Source organism: Triticum aestivum, chromosome 1D (assembly GCF_018294505.1).
Source record: "Triticum aestivum cultivar Chinese Spring chromosome 1D, IWGSC CS RefSeq v2.1, whole genome shotgun sequence".
NCBI lineage: Eukaryota > Viridiplantae > Streptophyta > Magnoliopsida > Poales > Poaceae > Triticum > Triticum aestivum.
In genome coordinates this window covers 77,167,334-77,192,524 of record NC_057796.1, presented here as the reverse complement: position 1 = coordinate 77,192,524, position 25,191 = coordinate 77,167,334, and the positions used below count along the sequence as shown (strand labels likewise).

At 47.2% G+C, this 25,191-nt stretch overlaps 1 protein-coding gene across 7 annotated transcripts; it reads left to right on the top strand.

The window, feature by feature from the left end:
- The first annotated feature begins 14,058 nt into the window (after positions 1–14,058).
- LOC123180407 (uncharacterized) lies at positions 14,059–21,174 on the top strand. 7 transcript variants are annotated; one of them, XR_006490988.1, is made up of 5 exons: positions 14,059–15,247; positions 18,553–18,895; positions 19,001–19,882; positions 20,378–20,473; positions 20,549–21,174. XR_006490988.1 is itself a non-coding variant. In XM_044592453.1 (3 exons), exons 1-3 carry the CDS (start codon positions 14,384–14,386, stop codon positions 19,135–19,137), a joined length of 1,344 nt encoding a protein of 447 aa, XP_044448388.1. In that variant the 5' UTR covers positions 14,059–14,383; the 3' UTR covers positions 19,138–21,174. The 7 variants fall into 7 exon arrangements, 1 of the variants encoding a protein (XP_044448388.1); XR_006490989.1 differs by having other exon boundaries at positions 20,378–20,478; XR_006490990.1 differs by lacking the exon at positions 20,378–20,473.
- Positions 21,175–25,191: the final 4,017 nt, after the last annotated feature.

Below are 25,191 nucleotides of genomic sequence, written 5' to 3'. Positions count from 1 at the left end.
CTGGCGCCTCCCTCTCCCTCCCGTGACACATCTCCCTCCTCCCGCAGCGCTTGGCGAAGCCCTGTTGGAATCCCGCTACTTCCACCACCACGCCGTCGTGCTGCTGGATCTCCATCAACCTCTCCTCCCCCCTTGCTGGATCAAGAAGGAGGAGACGTCTCTCCCAACCGTACGTGTGTTGAACGCGGAGGTGCCGTCCGTTCGGCGCTAGGATCATCGGTGATTTGGATCACGACGAGTATGACTCCATCAACCCCGTTCTCTTGAACGCTTCCGCTCGCGATCTACAAGGGTATGTAGATGCACTCCTCTCTCTCGTTGCTAGATGACTCCATAGATTGATCTTGGTGATGCGTAGAAAATTTTGAATTATTGCTACGTTCCCCAACACCCAGAACTTGTGGAGTGACTATGATAGGGAAAGGTATTATTCCAGCACAAATTCATAAGATGTAGTGCAATGGCATGATATCCTCGAGATACCAGGGGGATAATACTCGAAGGTAGAACAAAATAGAGGTTGGGCAGGCGTACTGATCTGTAGAAGGCAAGTACTTTAACTTGTCCGAGAAATAGAATGAGAGGAGAACAATCATGGTCGGAACCACGGTTGCAAAGGATCAATTCACTGATACCACATGATATTTATCAAGGAAATAGTTATTATTACAAGAAGCTTCCATGATAGGATCTACATCATGTCCATGAGCATGAACACAAAGTTCAAGGTCGACTCCCACTTCTCAAATGCATAACCTTTCATTCACTTCTCGCCTGCAACAAAGTTGTAGTGTTGAAATTTTATCTAACATAACAACAATAGAGTATGACCCTTAGTAGTTTCCGGGTTCACACAGATTAGAAAAGGCATATCTTCAAGCCACTGGGGCATCTTAGAAACATATACCACAACTTCAGGAGTAATTTATACAAGCTCGAAAATAGAGCATGGTTGGTAAAGCAGAGGATACAATTTCGCAAAGGCATTATGTATCCTAGGAAAGGCTCACAAGGTTATTGAATATGAAGGACATTGTCGGATAAAATCCAACAAAGGATCTGGTGGTCCACAAAGGATCTGATGTGAGTATCGGCACACAACCAGAGGAAGAATCAATGCAAAGACATTGGATTATAGAAACAATTGAATAACTTAGAGCTCAATTGCAAGGAATTATGATTTACAAAGCGAAGGATCAGAAGCAGACGCTCTGATCAAGGATGGATAAGTTCAATAGACCTAGGGGTACAATCGACGACAATTTGATTGGCAAGAACCAGCTCATGTTTAAAATGACGTCTGAGCCGAAAGGATGAATTCTAGGATCTGATTGAGGATTGCGAGCATTCGCAACAAACTGAATCAACGGACTCAAAATGATAATGACAAGAGATGCCAATAAGATTATGAGACTTATGGGATTAACCACAACGCAAGCAAGCAAGAATTTCAAGAGCAATAGGATGCTCAGGAATTTCGAAAGATCGAATGGTATTTCGAAAACTTTTGTGAAACACATAAACAACTGGGAATGAGCGGATACTCGATAAGTGCGAGGAATTATCCGTAAGGGTATTCATGAGGAAAAGGAGCTGCAAGGCAGTAGACACAAAGGATTCTCAGAATATCCGAAGTATTTCAGGGTATCTTGTAATAACAACAACAATTGGAAGTGAAGTTATGGATGACAAGTGTATGTAGTTTTCCGTAGGGATTTAATGGTGGTATGGAATTGCAACGACGAAGGGCACAAGGGTCTCGGGGAAATGTCGGAGAGTATCTTCAAAATTTTCTGGTGCAGCAGGCGATCATCTGGACCGAAGGGGCTCTCCGGGAGAAAGTAGTTACGAGAATCTAGAGTCAGAGTTAGTAAAATCATTTCACCCGAACAAAAGAGAGGTCAGAGTCCCAGAGTATAGGTCGAGGAATAAAAGATCCGAATACCACCCAATGGTGACGTGGGCCCACAGGCCACACAGCCATGTTAGTAAAGGTTTTACAATGACTAGACTCAACTTCGGCCAAGGAATTTTGAAGGGGAATTCCTACAGGCAGTCGGCTCTGATACCAACTAGTGACGCCCCCAATTCAATCGTACACTAATCATGCACGCAGACATATACGATCAAGATCAGGGACTCACGGGAAGATATCACAACACAACTCTAAAAACATAAATAAGTCATACAAGCATCATAATACAAGACAGGGGCCTCGAGGGCTCGAATACAAGTGCTCGATCATAGACGAGTCAGCGGAAGCAACAATATCTGAGTACAGACATAAGTTAAACAAGTTTGCCTTAAGAAGGCTAGCATAAACTGGGATACATATCAAAAGAAGCGCAGGCCTCCTGCCTGGGATCCTCCTAAACTACTCCTGGTCGTCGTCAGCGGCCTCCACGTAGTAGTAGGCACCTCCGGTGTAGTAGGAGTCGTCGTCGACGGTGGCGTCTAGCTCCTGGGCTCCGGCATCTGGTTGCGACAACCAGGTAGAAGGGAAAGGGGAAAAAGGGGGAGAAAAGCAACCGTGAGTACTCATCCAAAGTACTCGCAAGCAAGGATCTACACTACATATGCATGGGTATCTGTGTAAAGGGGCTATATCGGTGGACTGAACTGCAGAATGCCAGAATAAGAGGGGGATAGCTAATCCCGTCAAAGACTACGCTTGTGGCCACCTCCTCCTTACAGCATGTAGAAGAGAGTAGATGGTAAGTTCACCAAGTAGCATCGCATAGCATAATCCTACCCGGTGATCCTCCCCTCGTCGCCCTGTGTGAGAGCGACCACCGGGTTATATCTGGCACTTGGAAGGGTGTGTTTTATTAAGTATCCGGTTCTAGTTGTCATAAGGTCTAGGTACAACTCCAAGTCGTCCTATTACCAAAGATCACGGCTATTCGAATAGATAAACTTCCCTGCAGGGGTGCACCACATAACCCAACACGCTCGATCCCATTTGGCCGGACACACTTTCCTGGGTCATGCCCGGCCTCGGAAGATCAACACGTCGCAGCCCCACCTAGGCACAACAGAGAGGTCAGCACGCCGGTCTAAATCCTATGGCGCAGGGGTCTGGGCCCATCGCCCATTGCACACCTGCACGTTGCGTGGGCGGCCCGAAGCAGACCTAGCCTAGCAGGCGTTCCAGTCCAATCCGGCGCGCGCCGCTCAGTCGCTGACATCACGAAGGCTTCGGCTAATACCACGACGTCGAGTGCCCATAACTGTTCCCGCGTAGTTGGTTAGTGCGTATAGACCAAATGGCCAGACTCAGATCAAATACCAAGATCTCGTTAAGTGTGTTAATTGATGTAACCGCGGACACCGACCAGGGCCAGGCCCACCTCTCTCCTAGGTGGTCTCAACCTCCTCTGTCACTCCGCCACAAAGTAACAGTCGGGGGCCGTCGGGAACCCAGGCCCACCTCTACCGGGATGGAGCCACCTGCCCCTTCAGCCCCCATCTCCGAACAGTATCATAAGTAATGTAACAGTATAAAGTATGTAGCATATGCCCGTGATCACCTCCCGAAGTGATCACGGCCCAGTAGTATAGCATGGCAGACGGACAAGAGTGAAGGGCCACTGATGGAACACTACCATCCTATACTAAGCATTAGGATAGCAGGTAAAGGTAACAATTGTAGCAACAATGACAGGCTATGCAGCAGAATAGGATTAACCGAAAGCAGTGACATGCTACACTAATCTAATGCAAGCAGTAGAGAGAAGGAATAGGCGATATCTGGTGATCAAAGGGGGGGGCTTGCCTGGTTGCTCTGACAAGAGAAGGGTTCGTCGTCGATGTAGTCGATCACAAGGGTACCGGCAGCGGTCTCGGGTCTACCGGAAAGAAGTAACGGAGGGGGAACACAATAAATAACAGAGCAATAAAAGCATCACAAAGCATAACATGACAATACGCGGGGCTAGAGGTGACCTAATGTAGTACTAGGTGATACCGGCAAAGGGGGGAAACATCCGGGAAAGTATTCCCGGTGTTTCGCGTTTTCGGACAAACGAATAGGAGGTGGATTGTTGCATGTTTGCTATGCTAGGGACATGTGGTGAACGAACGGACTGCGTATTCGGATTTGTCTCGTCGTTCTGAGCAACTTTCATGTACAAAGTTTTTTCATCCGAGCTACGAATTAATAAATATGATTTCCCAAAGTTTTAATTCATTTCTGAAATTATTTTAATAAATAAACTCAGATTAAACAAAAGGCAGAACGGGTTGTGTGCACCTGGTGCAGTGCACCCAGCGTTGCACTAGTGGCTGACAGTGGGGCCAGTCAACTGCATAGTCAACAGTTGACTGGTCCAAAGTTGACTGGTCAACAGGGTCCTACAGGGCCTACCTGTCATAGACTGGGTCAACCAAGTCAACAGTTTGACTGGTCAAATTGGACAGGGGACCCACATGTCATTGTCTGTGGTTAGCTAGACTTTAAGTAAATTAGATTAACTAACAGTGGGGGCCACTGTCATTGGCTAGTAGTTAAACTAACTAGTAATTATCCCCTAATCTAATTTTCACGGGCCGACCGGTGGTGGTTGTGCATACACACGCACACCACACGTGTTTGGACAAGGCCACGGCCATGGCCATTAACGACTAGCAGCGGTTAGAGCAGCAATAGCTAGCAGCCCGGAGCAGCTAGAGCAGCAGTAAGCGGCGACAGCAGCGGCGGCACGCATCGGCTCGTAGCAGGCAGCAGCAGCTCATAGCAGAAGCAAGTAGCAGCGCCGCAGCATAGAGGCAGCGAGGGCGCGACTCACGGCGGTAGGAGGCGGCTAGAGGGCTTGCTGGCGCGCGGGGAATCGATGGTCAGCGAGGGGCGCGGCCGGGCATGCGCGAGGGTCGCGGCCAGAGGCGAGGCAGGGCCTGGCGACAGCAGCAGCAACATCGCACGGGCACACACAGGAGCTTCGCTCCCATCCATGGCGGCCTCGGGCGGGGACGGGTCTACGGCGAGGAACCGACAGCGGGAAAGTGAGGGGAAGGACGGCGGGGCTCACAGCGGACTCGGAGAGAAGCCGGGTGTGCTTGGGGAGGGCTCGGTGGCGTTGAATCGACGGTGGCGACCTCGGTGACCGAAGCTCGAAGACGGCGATGGAGACGGCGTTGCAGGGCGTTCGAGCTCGTGTGACTCGATGGAGGGGACGAGTGCTTCGTTGCGGAGCTCGGGGACAAGGCGGAAGAGCATGGGAACGACGGTGGTCGCGGTGGCAGCGAACAACGCCGAGAGGCACGCTCGAACGCGAGCAGAGGAGCAAGGGAGGAAGGGGAAGTGAGGTCTGGGGGCAGCTAGGGTTCGTCCGGGGCTCGGGGGCGTCAAGTAGGCGCTGTGGGGGAGGGAGGATGGTTGCCACGGCGACATGCCTCGGCCACAGCCGGGGGATCTCTGCCACGATCTCCCCCTGTGAACAGGAGGAAGGGGACGGTAGATAGATGGGCCGGCCTGATCGGCCTGATGGCCAGCTGGGCCGAGGCCCAGCGGGGGAGGAGGGACTTTTTTGTTTTTACTTACCTTTCGTTTTCTTATTTTATTTATTCTTTACTGTTTAAATTTTATTCTTACATTAATTTTAATTCTAAAATATAGGAATAGCTCATAAATTAGTATAACTAAATATGCTACTACAACATAACGGTTAGTCGACAAATAAATTAGTTTAATATTTTATTAATTATAAAAGGCATTTAAATAATTGTTTTTGCTGCTGTTTTAATTAATTTTTGCATCTAAACTCATTATAAAAATGTGGTTTATTCACCAACATTATTTATGATTTAATTGTCTTAGTTTGTACTTTTTAGTTTTGATATTCGAAAACTTTTATTGTTTGACTTTATTTTAAGTTTGATTTTTGAATTGGTTTTGAATCATCGTGAGGTTAACAACAGTAATCTCGGTGACGTGGCATCATTAGCAGGGGTTCACTGTAGCTTAATTATCCGGGCGTCACAGTTAGCCATGAACCGGTACTAATGAGAGCGGCCGGCTAGCCGTTGGAACCGGCACTAATACACACATTAGTGCGGGCTCAAAATCAAACCGGCACTAATGTGCTTGACATTTGACCCTTTTCCTACTAGTGACAGCTGGGTCCACGGCCGCAGCAAGGAAGTGCCTCCTTATTACGCGCAAAATAATTATTCCTCCACCTGACAGCGGGGACCCACCGGACGGGCCACCATATTTCACGAAAAAAACGTTTCCCCCTGACTGTTGGGACCCACAGCTACATCTTCGCACGCAAGGAAGTGCGTCCGGGCAAAAAAAAAGAAAAATGATTCGCCCCCTGACAGCTGGGACCAACCAGCTACATCTTCGCATGCAAGGAAGTGCCTGACAGTCGGGACCCACCTGGTCGAAGCGTACGTAGCGTTGTCATTCTGTTCGTGAACGTGTACGTACATACTGGTCGATGTAGAGGTGCGCACGTAGCATGTACACATATGTACAGCGGCCAGGGTGCAAGAAAGTAAATACGGCCACGTACGTACATACGGGTGGGGTCTCGAACGCCTACTCGCGCGTACGTACGGCCAGGGCTCGTGTACATGGCTGGGTCGGAACGGAGAAACTGCGTCGTCGTCGTGTTCATGGGGAGGCAACGGAATGCGTCGTGTTCATCGGGAGGCAACGAAACGCGTGGGAGCCAACCGGCTTGGACGTAATAGCCGATGGAAACAACGCCTGGCGTACCGCAGAACGAAGGGAACGGCCTTGTGTTCGACCGGCCACGTTCGAAATGGGATCCTGTTCATCGGGAGGGGTCTGGCGTACCGCAAAACGAAGGGAACGGACCTCCTACGGTCAAAACGGGGGTCCTGTTGATCGGGAGGGGTGTGGCGTACCGCAAAACAGAGGAAACGGATTTGTGTTGGAGCGCAACGGTCGAAACGGGGGTCCTGTTCATCGGGAGGGTGTGGTGTACCGCAAAACGGGACTCCACGGGATACTGTTCATCTCCACTGTCGACCTCCTCCAGCCTCCACCTGCGACTATTCATCCACGGGCTCCTGTTCATCCAGCCTCCACCGCGCGCTACTCCACCGGGTACTATTCAACCAGCCCTCTCCACGGGCTCCTGTTCAACCACCCCTCCTCGGGCTACTGTTCATCCAGCCCTCCACCGTCTACTGTTCATCCAGCCCTCCACGGGGTGGTCCTGTTCATCCTGCCCTCCACGGGGTCCTGTTCATCTAGCCCCAACCGGCTCGATCGATCGGGGTCCTGTTCATCCAGAGGCAACAGCACGGGGTCCTGTTCATCCACCCCCACCGGGAACTGTTCATCCAAACCCCCCCAGCAACACTCACTGTTCATCCAGAGGCAGCATCGGTCGGCTTCAGTTAGCAGCAGTAGCGAAGGAATCGCTCGATCGGGTTCAGTTAACAGCCATCGATCGATCGCTCGAGTTCAGTAACGCGTAGCCTGCAGTGCAATCGCTCGGGTTCATTTAGAGCCCAACGCCTCGCTCGGGTTCAGTTAGAGCCCAACGCCTCGCACCCACGCGCGTGCGTGTACGAGAGAAACGTGCATCGCTCGGCCCCGACCACCCACCGTAACCAGGAACACCCCGATATTTTCCTCGCCCTCGCTTCTACCACGGTTTTTTCCGTCATGGACGGCCCAAAGAATGTCATGCAGCTGCGTCTCCGGCCCGCCCAGGACAAAAAGCCCATTTTCTGTCATGATTTTTTGTCATAGAAGTAGGACCCCACCACATCTATGATGATACCGGGTTTTGTCACAATTATCGTCATAGAAGTGTCATAAGTATGACAGAAAAAAAATTCGTTCGGCCCAAAATGTCACGGATGTGTCTTTTTTTTGTAGTGATATGAGTTTGATTATATACTGAATTTTGTTCGTTTACTCTATAGAACTTCAAGAAATAATACAATGGAGGAGGAAATGTGTTTAGTGGATAGTGGATCTACTAACACGATACTTAGGGAGATGAAGTATTTCCAGACACTCAAGAAGAGTAATGGAAGTGTAATGACAATTTTTGGTTGAGACACGGTAACTGTTGGTTCTGGTCAAGCTACATTTACACTCCCTATGGGTACTAAATTGGTAATCTAGGATGCTCTACTGTATCCAGATTCTACTCGTACCTTGCTGAGTTTTAAGGATATCCACAAAAATGGTTTCCATGTGGAAACTAATGAAGAGAGTGGGGTTAGATTCCTACTCATTACTTAGCAAAAGGGATTTCAAAAGGAATCCTTGAGAATTTGCCTTCTCTATCTTCTGGGTTGTATTATACATACATTAAACCAGATACGCATATGGCGTATTAGATAGTTTTTCAGAATCTTGATAAATTCAAGATTTGGCATGGTCGCCTGGGTCATCCTGGCATTAGGATGATGAGAAAATTATTGGTGGTTCTGTTGGGCACAACATAACGGTTAGAAAGTTCCTAAAATCATCGGATTTTGTATGCACAACATGTGCAACTGAGAAATTGATCACAGGGCCATCTTATGCAAAATTAAAGGATGAGCCACTTGATTTCCTTGAACGCATTCAAGGAGATATTTGTGGTCCAATACAACCATTATCTGGACCATTCAAATATTTCATGGTCCTAATTGATGCATCAATAACATAGTCAAATATATGTCTACTGTCAACAAGGAACCATGCTTTTGCAAAGCTAATAGCTTAGATCATTAAATTGAGAGCAAATCATCCTGAGCATAGGATAAAAACCATTAGAATGGATACTACCACTGAATTTAGTTCATGAGCATTTAATGATTACTGCCTAGCTTGGCATTTCTGTGTAGCACTCGATACCTTATGTACATACCCAGAATGGTCTTGCGGAATCACTTATCAAGAGGATCAAGTTGATAGCAAGACCGCTCCTACAGAATAGTAATCTTCCAGCTTCATGTTGGGGTCATGCAGTCTTACATGCTGTAGAGTTGATACAAATTCGACCAACTGCATATCATACAGTCTCCCCGTTGTAGTTAGTACGTGGAAACCAGCCAAGTATTTCCCATATGCGACAATTCGGATGCGCCGTATATGTACCAATCTCACCACCGCAGCGTACATCAATGGGCCCTCATAGACGAATGGGGATCTATGTGGGGTACAATTCTTCGCCAATCATTAAGTACCTGGAATCCTTGACAGGGGACTTGTTTACAGCCTGGTACGCTCATTGCGACAATTTCCCGACATTAGGGGGAGAGAATAACCACAAAGGATGTCGATAATAGATCGGGATGTGAAAGGCATCCAGTCCTTAGATCCACATACGGATGAGTCTGAACTGGAGGTTTAGAAGATTATAAATTTACAAAATATTGCAAATAATCTGCCAGATGCATTTACTAATTATAAAGGTGTCAGGAAATCAAATGTTCCCGCTATGAATGTGCCAGACAGAGTAGATGTGACCCATAGATCTACTCAGCCACCTAAGAAGGGGAGGAATCTGTACACAAAGGACAAGGCTTTGCAGAAGCGTCCAAGGGGAATGAGGAGTCCTCAAATAATAAATGCAAGTCAACAAGATGTTGATATTCAACCTAGGGTTGAAGGACACCTGAAGGACGTTAGACATCCAGAACCCAACACGAGTGTGCACACAAATTTTGGTGTTGGGACATCGAAAGACCTTCATCCAATTGTTGAGGGAAATCATGAAGGATCAAAAGGTATGGATGAGATATTCATTAACTATATTGATTCAAGAGAATCATACAATACAAAGACTATAGTTGTTGACATTTATTTCTCCTCTAGAATTGCAGAAGGCCTTGATTTGGATTGCGCACCTAAGTCCATGGCAGAGTGTATGAAGCACTCAGACTGGTCCAAATGGAAGGTAGCAATTGAGGATAAATTGTGCTCGCTGATGCGACTTGAACTACGTCGGTATTTCCCCAAAGAGAAAGGGATGATGCAGCACAGCTACGGTAGGTATTTCCCTCACTGATGACACCAAGGTTATCGAACCAGTAGGAGAACCACGCAACACTACGTGAATGGCACCTGCACACAAATAACAAATACTCGCAACCCGATGTATTAAAGGGGTTATCAATCCCTTTCGGGTAACGGCGCCAGAAATTGGCAAGTAGACGAGATAAAAATATGATAGATTAGATAAATAGGTCTCAAATAAACGCAAAATAATATAAAGTGTAGCAAGGTATTTTTGGGGTTTTGGAAACATAGATCTGAAAATAAAAGCAAATAAAAATAGATCGCGAAGGCAAATATAATAAAGAAGAGACCCGGGGGTCGTAGATTTCACTAGTGGCTTCTCTCGAGAAAAATAGCATATGGTGGGTAAACAAATTACTATTGGGAAATTGATAGAACTTCAAATAATCATGACGATATCTAGGCAATGATCATTATATAGGCATCATGTCTAAGATTAGTAGACCGACTCTTGCCTGCATCTACTACTATTACTCCACACATCGACCGCTATCTAGCATGCATCTAGTGTATTAAGTTCATGGAGAAACGGAGTCATGCAATAAGAACGATGACATGATGTAGACAAGATCTATTTATGTAGAAATAGACCCTATCTTGTTATCCTTAATAGCAACGATACATACGTGTCGGTTCCCCTTTTGTCACTGGGATCAAGCACCGTAAGATCGAACCCATCACAAAGCACCTCTTCCCATGGCAAGAAAAATCAATCTAGTTGGCCTAACTAAACCAAAGATTCGAAGAAGAAATACGAGGCTATAAGTAATCATGCATATAAGAGATCAAAGAAGACTCAAATAACTTTGATGGATAAAAACATAGATCTGATCATAAACTCAAAGTTCATCGGATCCCAACAAACACACCGCAAAAAGAGTTACATCAAATAGATCTCCAAGAGACCATTGTATTGAGAATCAAAAGAGAGAGAGAGAGAGAGAGAGAGAGAGGGGGGGGGAAGCCATCTAGCTACTAACTACGGACCCGTAGGTCTACAATGAACTACTCATGCATCATCGGAGAGGCACCAATGAGGATGATGAACCCCTCCGTGATGGTGTCTAGATTGGATCTGGTGGTTCTGGAACTTGCGGCGGCTGGAATTGATTTTCGTCGACTCCCCTAGGGTTTCTGGAATATTTGGGTATTTATAGAGCAAAGAGGCGGTGCGGGAGGCCACCGAGGTGGGCACAACCCACCTGGGCGCGCCTGGGCCCCCAGGCGCGCCCTGGTGGGTTGTGCTCCCCTCGGAGCACCCCTCGGTTACTTTCCTGGCCCATCTGGTGTCTTCTGGTCTAGAAAAAATCCAAAAAAAGTTTCGCTGCGTTTGGATTCCGTTTGGTATTGATTTCCCGTGATGTAAAAAACAAGCAGAAAACAGCAACTGGCACTTGGCACTATGTCAGTAGGTTAGTACCAAAAAATGATATAAAATGATTGTAAAACATCCAACAATGATAATATAACAGCATGGAACAATCAAAAATTATAGATACGTTGGAGACGTATCACTCGCTCATAAAAAGAGGGGTATTTACTGCTGTAATACCCACTCCTCAGCATGTGTTCCCTGTGGGAGCAAAATGGGTTTTCATTCATAAGAGGAACGAGAACAATGAGGTGGTGAGATACAAGGTGAGGCTTGTAGCACAGGGGTTCACGCAGAGACCCGACATCTATTATGATGAAACATTTCTCCTGTTATGAGTAGGACAACATTTCGATATTTAATATCACTGGCAGTGAAATGAATTTGTCTATCCAACTCATGGATGTTGTGACTGCATATTTATATGGGTCACTGGATTCAAATATTTATATGAAAGTTCCCAACGGAATGAAGCTTCCGAATCCAAAGGCTAATCGCAACATGTATTGCTTAAAGCTTTAGAAGTCATTGTATGGCTTGAAGCAATCGGGAAGAATGTGGTATAACCGACTGAGTTTATTCCTTCTTCAGAAGGGTTACTCAAGTAATAATAATGATTGCCCATGTGTGTTTATCAAGAAATCAAAAGATGGATTTTGTATTATTTCTGTGTATGTGGATGATCTGAATATCATTGGGACTACACAAGAAATACATGAGGCAAGTAATCATATTAAGACAAGAGCTTGAGATGAAAGATCTAGGTAAGACTAAATTTTGTTTGGGCTTACAACTTGAACATCTTCCTTCGGGAATACTTGTTCCTCGGTCTGCTTATATCCAAAAGATTCTTGAGAAATTTAATATGGGTAAAGCATATCCATCGAAAACACCAATGGTTGTTAGATATCTTGATACAGATAAAGACCCATTTAGACCTATGGGTGATGATGAAGAGGTATTAGGACATGATTTTCCTTACCTCAGTGCTATTGGAGTGCTAATGTATCTAGCAAACTGTACCAGGCCTGATATATCATTTGCAGTAAATTTATTGGCTAGATTCAGTGCATCACCAGCAAAGAGGCATTGTGTTGGTGTGAAGATCATTTTCAGATATCTTCAAGGCACCAAAGATCTTGGTTTGTTCTATTAGAAAGATCAAGATAAGACCATGGTGGGATATTGTGATGCTGGATACCTATCGGATCCCCATAATGCCATATCACAGACTGATTTTGTCTTCTTGAGTGGAGGTACAACTTTTTCTTGGAAGTCGGTAAAACAAACTCTAGTGGCTACGTTCACAAATCATTTTGAAATTATTGCTTTGTTTGAAGCATCACGTGAATGTGCATTGGCATCGCAGAATGATAAACTTTATTGAAAGTTCAAGTGGGATTGGATCATTGGAATCACCCACTGTTATCTATGAAGATAATGTTGCATGTATTACACGGATGCAAACAAGTTATATAAAGAGTAATATTACAAGCATATTTCTCCTAAGTTATTTTATCCCCATGAGTTACAACCGGGGAGGTAAATATTTTGCAAACGAAGTCATGTGATAATCTTGTGACTTGTTTACAAAGTCATTACCAAGTTCTTTATTTGAGAAGTACATCAATGGAATTGGTCTGAAACGACTTCGGGACTTGCAAAGTTCAGGGAGAGTGTATTCCTGAATGATAATCTGTTTGTGATCCTCGGATCTTTTATATTGCACTCTTTTCCTTTATAAGTTTTTCCTAAATGGTTTCTTACGAAAAGCTTTTAATGAGGCAATAGTAATACAAACATTGCATTGTGATATGTCAGTTTCTCCTTATTTTCCCACCGTGCTTTTGAAAGAAGTTTTTGATGGCATTTTGCACGTATCTCCTCATATTTTTCCTACATAGTTTTTGGAGAAGACTGGTGATGATGATGATGATGATGATGATGATGATGATGATGATGATGATGATGATGTTGTTTACAAGAATAATTGAAGCAGGGATTAGAGAGTGTTAGGATATAATTAATTAGTTTAATTAAAGGAAATCTCAGCTTTTCCTTAACCGACATGAATGTGTGGTTTCGTACCGAGGGGATGCGTCCGTTCTCTCTCCCTCTCTCTCTTATCCTAGCCGATGCAACATTTCATTCGTGTCGTTTGTAACCATCGCGCATGTGCGATGCATCCTTTCAAAAGATATAAATATGTACACATCATTATCAATCGAGATCAGTGATTACTGTTCTCTTACAAATCTCATTCTCTCCTCCTCAGGTCGAGGGTCCTCACAATCACAATTCACAAGCCCGACGACGACGACATGTGGCCCATGGTCCGGGATGCCAAACAGCCAACCACTCCTCTCACGGCCACGGTCCCGCCCCCCTCTCCATCTCTTGTTCTTTTCCGTGAGTATATCCAGGACTCCTCACTATGACTCCTCCCACGGTGGACACCTCGTATTTGCCCGGCCGGTCGGCCTCTGCCAGCGACGCAACACAAAATGACACTTGCACGCCTACCCGAGCTGACCGATGATTGAGGCCAAATCACTAAATATGGATTGATCACTCCACCTGTGGTTTGTGGCTGGCTGTCAGCAGGTGGCCACGCACATGCTTTTCCCTTCCACAGAACCAACTCAGACTCGCCACACAGAAATAGGATCGACCGATCAAGTCCATCTCACCATCCCGGCGTGACACCTGTGTTCTTTCCCATTTGTCTATGTAAATCAAAGGCGCGGCACATGATCCTCCCCCGTCATGCCCGTGATCCCGTCCGCCGCAGCACGCAACCCATCGCCGCGCGCGGCGCCACCATTATTTTTATCCTCCTCTTCTATAAGCATCCACTCCTCCTACTGGCCCGGAGAGAAACAAATCCCAGAGATTAGATTAGCGAACTCGGAGCACTCCCGCTCCCGCACTTCTCTCTGTGCCCGCGACTGGGCCCCCATCGACTCTTCCCGCTCGGCAAACCGCCCGCGCGCGATCCGAGAACGGCGGGCGCCATGGCGGACAACAGGTCGGCGGCAGCGGCGGCGGTGGGGCCGCTGCTGCTGCCGCGGAAGAAGTCGTCGTCGGGGGCGGCGCAGTACACCCGGAGCGCGTCGCACGCGGGGGACGAGCTGCGCAGCTTCCGGGCCTGCCTCCGCTGGATGTGCATCGACCACACCGACGGGCCGCGCTCCGCGGGCTCCTGGGCGGTCTTCTTCCTCCTCGCCGTCGCCGCGCCGGCCGCGGTCACCCTGGCCCTCCCGGCCTCGGCCCCGCCGCGGCCGCTGGACGGGCAGGTGCAGGTCTCGCTCACCCTGGCCGCCACGCTCGCCTTCCTCTCCCTCTGCTCGCTGCTCCGGGTCGGCCTCCGCCGCCTGCTCTGCATCGACCGCCTCCGGCACGACTCGGACGAGGTGCGCGCCGGGTACACCGCGCAGCTCAACCGCTCCTTCCGCGTCCTCGCCTGCTTCCTCGCGCCATGCTCCCTCGCCGACGCCGCCTACAAGGTCTACTGGTACTGGGCCGCCGCGCCCTTCCGCTCGCCCTGGTGGAACGCCGCCGCATGCGCGCTCGAGGCCGCCTCATGGGTCTACCGCACCGCCGTCTTCTTCATGATCTGCGTGCTCTTCCGGGTCATCTGCTACCTGCAGGTGCTCCGCATGGTCGGCTTCGCGCGCGAGTTCGGCAGGTTCGCCGACGTCGCCGTCGTGCTGGAGCACCACCGACGGATCAGGGACCAGCTCCGCCGGATCAGCCACCGGTACCGCCGGTTCATCATCTTCTGCCTCGTGCTCGTCACCGCCAGCCAGTTCTCCGCCCTGCTCGCCACCACCAGGCCACATGCGCGGATCAATATCGCCACCGCCGGCGAGCTCGCGGTGAGTACTAATACTATATACGTATATTGCATTGTAGACAGAGTATCTACTAGTAGTATTTTTAAAGATCCATGATGAAATTTCGTCACGTAATTCTGCAATTTCAGTAGAGAAATTTTCAAATCGAGTAAGATAAAATAAAAAATTAAATTATCGTGTCTCCAGCTACTCGGATAACAATTATGTGGTTTTGGTGTTCGAAATGAAGAAACTCGTGGTTGTAGCTACCGTATCATGGCACACACAAGATTCCGTGGAGCATGTACTCCCTCTGTTTCAAATTACTCCCGTGAAACATAATAATTTGAAATGGAGGGAGTAAGAAGCAAGCAGTATCACAACAAGTATCCGTGAAAATATAAATAGGCTGGCCGGTACATATGGATGGGATACAAATGGAATTCGCTAGTTCGGTGACACAATATGCAGATGATTCTAGTAAATCAAAACTATCTTTTTTTTAGCTATTTGGCTTCCTTATTCCTAATTTTAACAGGCCTTTAGATGTAAAACGAACGGTGGATGTTCATCTTCAACCTTCCAGTGTCACGTACTGTTCCTATTCTTCTTCTTCCCCAACCGCCTCAAGGACCACTGGCCTAACCATAGGCCCCCACCGTCCGCGGCCGACGGTGTTCCTGTGCCAGCCTCGCTTCCCCGCCCTCCCCTCTACTGTCGCCCACCGTCATGCTGCCACCTATCATCCCTCTCGAGCAATTTTAACATGGCCCCTCTTACCTCCTATTTTCACATGAAAAAATGCTAGGACTCACGAAATTGTTACGAAACTCCCCACTAAATTCTCCACTCCCACCTAATTTCACTCGGTGGACCACTCGCCCTGATTTTTATCCAATCAAAAAATCCCAGCTAGGCCTTTACGTTAATTATGTATGATGTATGATGCACCCCATAAGTGTAGCGTTGCTCCTTTCACGTACGAGATAAGAAGGTAAGAGTTACTCAATCCACTAAATGAAATCAACGGCTTAGGCCTATTATATACTCTTATCTCTTCTGTGAAAAGAGGAGACAAGAAGGACCATGTTAAAATTGCCCCCTCTAACCCCAACAATGAACAAAATTTTCCGGCGAACCTGCACCCCTCCCCCCACCTCCCTCAACACGCACACCCCTAAGATAGATACCGGGGTCGCCTACAACCCTATTTAAGATAGATATCAGGGTCATCTGCCACCCTAAGATAGACCTAGAGGGCTTCTCCGATGAACCGCTGGCTCCTCCTTCCTTCCCTCCGGCGGCTGCTAATTCATTAATATGAAATCGACTGAACCAAATATTACTTTCAAGCGATTTACATCCAGCTAAATTGGATACATACAGGCAAGATAAACAAAGAGTATTTGGAGTTGTTTCGTCCGTGTCTCTCCCGTGAGAGACCGGGTGAAACCCTAGGCGTCGCCAGCCCCTTCCGTTTTCTCCCCCTCGCCGCTGCCACGGTGCGCCGTCAGGCGAAGCCCGACCGACATCGAAGGCGCAGGGCTCCTTCTCCTACTCGCTCGGTCTGCAGCGGCGCGGGCGCGGTGACTTGGCGAGGGTGCCTTGCTGTGGTGTGGGGCGTAGTGGCGGGGCAACATGCGGGCGCGCCGGCGGCATTGTCGGGCGGTGGCTCTGCAGCGACTGTAGGATGGCGGTGCGGTTCCTTTTCTCCTATCGTCCCCCACTCTCTCTCTCTCCTCGAGCTCTTGCGTGGCCCTGCTGGTCGGGCTCCAGACCAGGCCTTTCGGTGGCCGGCGGCGCCGGCTGTGTCCAGACCGGCCCGTGGGGCTCGATGGTGCACCGTCTTGGTTCCCTACCCATGCGGGGGGAGTATCTGCCTTGGAGGTCGTGGCCATGGCCCCGGGGGCCTGCGGCCGCCTCCTCCTCCATCGTCCAGTGGTTGGGGTACCGCCGGGGTGGAAACCCGTGCTCGTCGGGGCGCGATGGAGGCAGATGTGGAGGGTTGCTCCCGGTCAGATCTGGTTTCGGCTGACCAATTTGAGTTCGTTGGGTGCCGCCGCAAGTGGTTGTGGCACCGGCGGCCATGGTGTGTCGTGGGACTAGAATGGAGGGGGCTTTCTGTCTCGCTGCCGGTGTGTGCAGTGCTAGGGGTTTGGAGTAGTTTACGGGAGTGAGGTGGGGAACCTGGACGCCGAGGCGGCGACCTCGGGTGGTGGTCCGTCTGATTGGCTCTTCAACAGGCATCTTGGCGGTGGCGTCTTTTGGTCGTGTGGGCGGCGGAGGATGTTGCGTGGGGTGAACCTGGTGTCGGTGGTGCCGCGGCAGTGGCGATTCCCAGATCGTGCTTTGGAGGCATTACTTGGTGGCGGCGTGTCCTCCCTCAAGGTGGGCAGGTGCTTGGAGTTCCTCGGTGTGGCATGGGTGAGAGATACTGCGCGAAAGTCTTGTGCTCCGGCGCCAGCGGCAATGAGGCCCGTGGGTGTCACTTCCCTCTTGGGGGTCCCGCTGAGGCCCCTCTTGCCAAGCCAGGGTTCCCGGGGAAAACCCTTGACCGTTCCCTCGGTCTCGATGGCGGCGACGTGACGCATCGTCTACCTCTTGAGGATGTCGTCGTGGAGCCCAGGTTGCCTCCAACGCACCGTGCCGTCATCGGTGGTCGCACTTGCTTCCTTATCCTCTACACGTGTCCTCATTCGTGCCACTCCCGACCTTTGTTCTCTGCAGGCAAGATCGGGCTCCACGATCTGGAGCGGGAGGGCAGGGGGCCCTCTTCGGCGTCAACTTGGTATGGGCGGCGGATTGAGACTCAGCGATTTCCCTTGGTGGCTAGTCTTCCTCCTTGTTAGTAGTCTAGGATTCCTTGTGGTAGGGTGTGAATTCTCCTATTTTTCTCGCTTTCTTTTGATCTGCTTTGTAAAAGGATTCCCTCATCATCATGTATCAGTTCGGCTATGTTGTTTTATATATAAAGCCGGGCGGAAACGTTTTTCGGTGATACATTTAGACATTGAATCGAAAATGGGAATAATTAGAATGAGTGCGTCTAGGGCACATCTAGATGTACACTAGTTACTGCGCATTTAAGTGACTCACACGAATCTTCGCGTAAAATTAATGACATATGACTTAGAAGCGCAATCCTTATGGCACATCTAGATGTGCTTTAACAATACTGAAATAGAATCTGTCTAATTAGAGTCTCATTGGATTAGCATATTTCTAATTTAGTCTCGTTTGTTGGATATATCTGTGGAGTGTCATTTGTTAACCTAACTGCAAATCCCTGCATTGGCCACGATGTCAGCCGTGCACTGACCAAGATCTCCATTGTTGTCTGCATGCAGCTCTGCTCAGTGAGCCTCGTGGCGGGGCTGCTGGTCTGCCTCCACAGCGCGGCCAAGATCACGCACAAGACACAGGCCATCACGAGCGTGGCGGCGGCGTGGCACGCGGACGCCACCATCCACGCCTTCGACAACGACCTGGAGGACCCCGACCCCGCCCTGCCCGCCGCCACCGGCTACCTGGCGCCGGCCAACGCCTACCGGGTGGCCCCCGGCGAGGAGTCCGACGGCTACGGGGACGACGACGATGACGACGACAACATGAGCGAGGGCTCCATCGACGACTCCAAGCTCGTGCCCTTCCAGGTCAACAACATGTGCTTCCAGAAGAGGCAGGCACTGGGTAAGCGCAATTGCACACACAGGAATAGAATCGATTGTGGGCTTGCATCAACACCAGCTTAGCTTCTTGTTGGTTGCTAATGGCGGCCGGTGTTTTCTTTTTCAGTGAACTACCTGGAGAACAACCGGGCGGGCATCACGGTGTACGGCTTCGTGGTCGACCGGACATGGCTGCACGCGCTCTTCATGATCGAGTTCTCGCTCGTCATGTGGCTGCTGGGGAAGACGGTCGGTATATCTTGAAGGCCCTTTGATGCTGTCGCCGATTCTCCCGACGTTTGATGCAGGGGCTCACCTCGGATGTACAAATTGAGCGCACATAGTTCACTACTTCAGTATTTCGCCACGCATAAAACACACACATCGTTCTTTTTTGCCCTCCTAAGTATTAGTTGTGCAGTTTTTTTTTTGCGAAAATTAGTTGTGCAGTGTTTAAAAAAAGTATTAGCCGTGCACTTGATTTGATGAAAAGAATACATATGTGGCAATATTAGATGCAAAGGGTTTGATTGGATGAAATGATGTCGAGTAATATTAGTCCTCAACTTCCGCAGGTCGATCTATGAAAAGTATTTTTTGAAGGGAAACATTCTTGGCCAGGGCGCCGGCCGAACCATTGCGCCGGTCACGCGCGGTTCGTTCGATTGCAGCAGATCATCTGGCCTGTGTGCGGCCTTATCTGCTGACCCCACCGCTTTTTAATCTACTGAACCCAACTGGTCCTCTTCCTTATCCTTTCTTTCTTATCCTCTTGCGTTCCCAGCCACACAGCCATTCTTTCCCCACGTCCTCTCCCTCCCGTGGTCTACCTCCAAATAAACAGCTCGCCGGCGGCGGAAGAGGTGTGTGGCGAGCGAGCGACCCCGGAGGAGCACAAACGAAAATGCAGAGATGCATAGAGGATGACTGTCGGCAAGCGGAGGTGTGGTGCTTCAAGCTACAGCGGCAGCCTGTGGATGCTGGCAAGAGCTACAACAATGGCGGCCAGGTGCTGAAATCCGCACAAATTTTTGCTTCAATCGGCGTTTTGTTTTTTGCTGAAACTAGCGCTGTTCTGTATGTTTTTGCTACCACCGTTTTGTATTTTGCTGGAACCAGCGTCGTTTTTTTGCTGCCACCGCGTTTTTGATTTGCTGGAACCAGCCCTCGACTTTGCATCTTTGCTACCACCATGGTGGCCAGATGCTGGAACCCGCACAATTTTTTGCTTCCATCGGTGTTTTGGTTTTACTGAAACTAGCGTCGTCTTTTGTATTTTTTGCTACCACCCTTTTGTATTTTGCTGGAACCAGCGTTGATTTTTGCTACCATCGCCTTTTTGATTTGCTGGAACCAGCCCTCAACTTTGCATCTTTGCTACCACCAGTGTTCTGGTTTGCTAGAACAAGCTTCAATTTTTGCTACCACCAGGGTTTGGTTTGTTGGGACGCCGTCTAATTTCCGATATTTTTGCTACTACCGTTTCTTGGTTTGCTGGAACCAGCCCCAATTTTTGCTACAACTGCCGTTTGCTGCGAGACCACGGAGTTGTCGCCATTTGTTTCTACAGAAGGGCGAGGGAGGGGGATGGGCATCACCGGTGAGGTGAAGTGATTTTTTGCTGGAACTGTCTTAATTTTTTGCTATGACCCATGATTTATTTTGTTGTGACCAGCAAATTGAGGGCGAGGTACGGCGCGAGCTCGACGACGGGGTGCTGCGACCATCTCCACCAGGGTTGCCATGGCCGGTAAGCACGGTCGCCCAAGGATGCGGCGGCGAGCGTGGGTTGCCGGTGAACACGATGCCGAGAACGAGCGTGGGGGCGGCCAAGGATGCGTCGGCGAGAGCCCGTTGTCGGCGAGCATGAGACCGAGGACGAGCGCGGGCGGCCCAAGGATGCGTCGGCGAGAGCGGGTTTCCGGCGAGCATGAGGCCGAGGACGAGCGCGGGCGGCGCAAGTGGAAGGCGAGCGCGGCGCTGGGGAAAGTTGCACGAGACGGTGAAATACAGGGCGAGATGCGTCAGGAGGAAGATGATGTCTGGGGCGAATCGTTTTTTTTCTATATATCCAACGGGGCATCTGGCGGCTAGGGTGCGACCGGCCGAAACTTTCGGCCGGCGCGCCGGTGCCCAGTATTGCCCTTTTTTGAACCATCTGGGTACACGGATCATGTCTTGTGGAGTAATTACTTTACATAAAAAATGTAAATTTTATTACGTACTTCCTAGTTAGGAGGTTGTGCGCGCTTTGCTACGCGGTTGTTGTTGTTGGGTTTCTTAAAAAAATTACTCAATCTATTTCAAAATGTAAGGTGTATTACTTTTTTTTAAAAGTCAACCATTTTAAGTTTGATCAAATTTGTAGAGAAATATATCAAGCCGCAATATCAAATCGATATGATTAGATACATCATGAAATGAATTTACATACTTTTTTTATCTTGTGGATGTCGATATTTTTTGCTCTGAACTTTGTCAAAGTTAAAAAAATTTGATTTTCCAAAAAATAATCCCCTTATATTTTTATTTTGAAATTGATGGAATATTTAGTTTGGCCGGTGGGGTAGATGATGGAGTGTGTTTTATTTTATTTATAATGCGTGATTTGATGTGCCTTTCTGGTGTGGTCCTGTGTTGTCCGCTAACTAACGTATATTTATGTGAGGAATTTTTTTCATCGGTGGCTGCATTATATTGGTGTTACAGTATCACATGGCGGCGCTTCTTTTTTCTAGGTCGTGGGAGGGTGCACGGAATTGATGTGCTTTTGTAGGCTGGTTGCTGCTGATTGATTTGAAAATAGTTGCCCCGATCAAAATCGTATACCAAATCCAAAATTGATTACCTTAATTGCATGGAAGAGCTTCAAAATTAGGGAACATAGAGAATTAAAAGAATTGAATGGGAAAATGCCTTGAGAAATTGTTGACCCGATCAAAATTGGGTGACCGAACTCTAAATTGAACACCTCAATTAATTGTGAGGCCTTAAAAATTAGGAAGCAAAGTATGTAGTATAAAAATTTGAATGAGAGAGCTTTGATAAATTGTTACGGTCAAAATCGGATGATCCAATTTTAATTGAAGACCTCAACATATGAGCTCTTTAAAACTAAGGAACTTAGTGTTATAGAGGATATAATAAGGAGGATCTTCCAACTAATTAGAAGGTTGATCAAAGCATGACTCCCGAACACAGAGGATCACTAACACTACTAGGGAAAAGCCTAGCAGCAGCGCGGGTTTTAGGCCTATTAGTAGCGCGGGCAGGAGCGCTACTGGTACGGCGCTATAGCTAAAGGTTAGCAGTAGCGTACCGACTTAGTAGCAGCGCTTTCTCCAAACAGCGCTACTGGTAATTACTAGTAGCGCTTCTCCCAGCCCGCGCTACTACTATTATTCCGTATTTTATTTCATGTTGTATTCATACACCTCTATACAAGTTTTCATACAGCAGCAATTTAGAGATTGTTTTAACATCATAATGAGTTATTACATCACTGGGTGAAAGAACCGTGGACTAGTTTCAAGTGGATGGACATCAACTTGAAACTAATCCGCGGTTCTTTCACGCAATGATATAATAAATATCATCATCATCATCATCATATCATTAATAACTTATCATCATAATACATCATTGTCATATAACACCTCCTCATGATCATCGTTTTCATCAACGAGACATCACATAGCAAGTTGGTCACTAGTTATAATCACAACTACTCCTCATCATCAACTCTAACACATTGTACCACATAATAAACATTTTGTACCTCATAGGACCTACTACATTCTCTTAGGACCTACTATATTCTCTAAGGTAAAATAGTATAAAACAAGATAGCCCCTGACTCTCCATTATGGAGAATGGCGATTATCCTGTCTTCAATTCTTGCCTTTCGCTTAATGTTGCTTCCAAGAACCTCCTTACGACTGTCCAAACATTTTTTTCCATTCTTTGATTAGCATGTGTTCACCGGTTTTAGAAATCCGATATGCACAGGTGAGATCCGTAGGATGACCTGGCTGTATGTTCATAACTTCAAGGCGACCATTCTGATACATCAGATGAGGCACACAATCCATCGGGATTTTCTGTTGAAAAACATAGTAATAACTTTGTAGTTAGCAATGATGTACTAGTTTTAGAAGTATGCAAAAGATACACGGATGTCGTAATAGTAAAAAATCTTACCAGGGTATCTCCATAGAAGTTATCGTGGTTCAACACGTGCACTAATGGCACGTATTCACCATAATTTGGAGGAGTTCGATAATAGGTATTGGTAATTCTCAAGATATGTACAAAATGCGATCAGATGATTTTTCTCCTTATAAGTTAATTCGGAGCCATCGGTGTAATGGGTTTTGTCTACCATCTTTCGCACATTGTTTGAAGAATCAAAATAAGCTGTCAATGAAAATAAGCTGTCAATGAAAATAAGTTGTCAACTATTTTAAAATAAACAATATAAATTAGTTAATAACTATGTTTGAGAAACTCACATAGCGGTAGAATCAGAAGCGTATCAACAAGGACCCAAATGTCCATATTGTCTTGCTCGATGTCAGGATCACCAAGATCCATGGTGACAATCATATCCTCATAAAAACCGTACCTCTTGCAAAGTGCTTCCCAATTTTGGCAACCAACCAAAATGGGTTACGCTCTGAGAATTGTACAGATTTACTTCAAAATCCATATCATGATGGGTTCTTAGGTGTATTTTATTTGTTTCAAAATTTTCATGGTCTTCAAAACCCATCCTCTCCAAGAGATGGCGTCTTGCATGGTATGGGATAAGCTAGTCGAATTGTAAAAGATGAAAATTAGACGTTGAAATAGTTGAAGTCGTGCTTAATTACGAAAAAACACTTGTCGTCGTTGTGTACCGTTTCAACATCGAAGGCCTCCTCGAGCTTAATGCTGAAGCGCCGATCTTCGTCCAGGTGAGGCCTGTCGCACAGACCTCGATCATCGTGGCACCAGCTGCACTCCCCCGGGAGACTTTCGTCGTCCAAGTATGACATTTCCTACGTTCATAATTCAAAAATTAAACTTGTACAATTGAATATATGTACTAAAAAACCTAAATTACATCATTATTATTCATCACGGGTTGACTATCGGTCTGTCGAGTCTTTTCTTGAAAACTCTCAGCTCACGTGGTGTATACATTCGACCGTTGGTGATCGTCGCTCCTCCTTTCCTTCCCAAGTGCATTACACCAAAATGTCTAGCATACGGGAATGAAGGAGAAGCGACCCCCACGACAACAGTCGGGATTCTTCGTCCTCTCATATATGGTGGAGACTCTCTCTCACTGATTCCTCTCTGACATTTGCGACCGGGTCGTTACTCCTCCTTCCCCTAGTGCATAACAAAGGTCTAGCACAAGGAGAAGAAGGAGAAACGACCCCCACGACAACAGTCGGGATTCTTCGGCCTCGACAAACTTAAAGTCAAGCCGAAATGTCGTTTAATTATTTTTCAAGAAAATCCAGGCCACTTGATATTTCCTACATATTCTAGCACAAGTTATGCCAAAATTCACGGAAAAATTCCGGCATGACCTTTGCTAAAAAGGGACATATCGAGCACCTGAAATTTGCCGGAACGGAAATTAATCAACACTCCGGCAAAACATAGGCCACTCGGAGGTGTAACCTGAACATGACCGGCCACTTGGGCAACCACATATCCTATTTGAGCAACACAAGATATACATGTTTTTATCTACATCATATCTTATAGGACTCATATTGACATGAAGGTTTGGCTGGTCTCACCTCGAGGTCGGAGGGGGTCGGTGACGGGGACGATGGCGGGGATGATGGAGGGGCTCCTTGATTTCTGCAAAAACAAAAACCCTTTAAGTTATCACTAATACATCCCGAATAATTGCTTAAAATAAAAAAATAACAACAAATATGACATGTTCAACTAGTTCTATTAATTCAACTAGTTCTTACTAAATATAAAATTACTATAAATAGAAAAAAACTAGTTCTTTCTAAAAATAAAGTAGTTCAACTAGTTATATTAATTTCCTTACTAAAAATACATTAGTTCTATTAATTCAACTAGTTCAACTAGTTTATTAATTTACTTACTAAACTAGTTCAACTAGTTTATTAATTTACTTACTAATTATTTTAAACACTTACTAAAAACAGTAAAAAAACTACATTATACAATAGTAAAAAACATCTACTATTAACCATACTGCCCTAGTTAACTAGTACCATCACTACTACTAATTAACATCTACTACTACTAAAAATCATTATCTATGAACCCTAAATTAACATC

Excerpts from the sequence above, each read along its gene's own strand:
- LOC123180407 (XM_044592453.1), top strand. The coding sequence starts at position 14,384 with ATGGCGGACAACAGGTCGGCGGCAGCGGCGGCGGTGGGGCCGCTGCTG. Across the intron at positions 15,248-18,552 it reads CCACCGCCGGCGAGCTCGCG|CTCTGCTCAGTGAGCCTCGT; the intron begins GTGAGTACTAAT and ends GTCTGCATGCAG. Across the intron at positions 18,896-19,000 it reads CCAGAAGAGGCAGGCACTGG|TGAACTACCTGGAGAACAAC; the intron begins GTAAGCGCAATT and ends TTTCTTTTTCAG.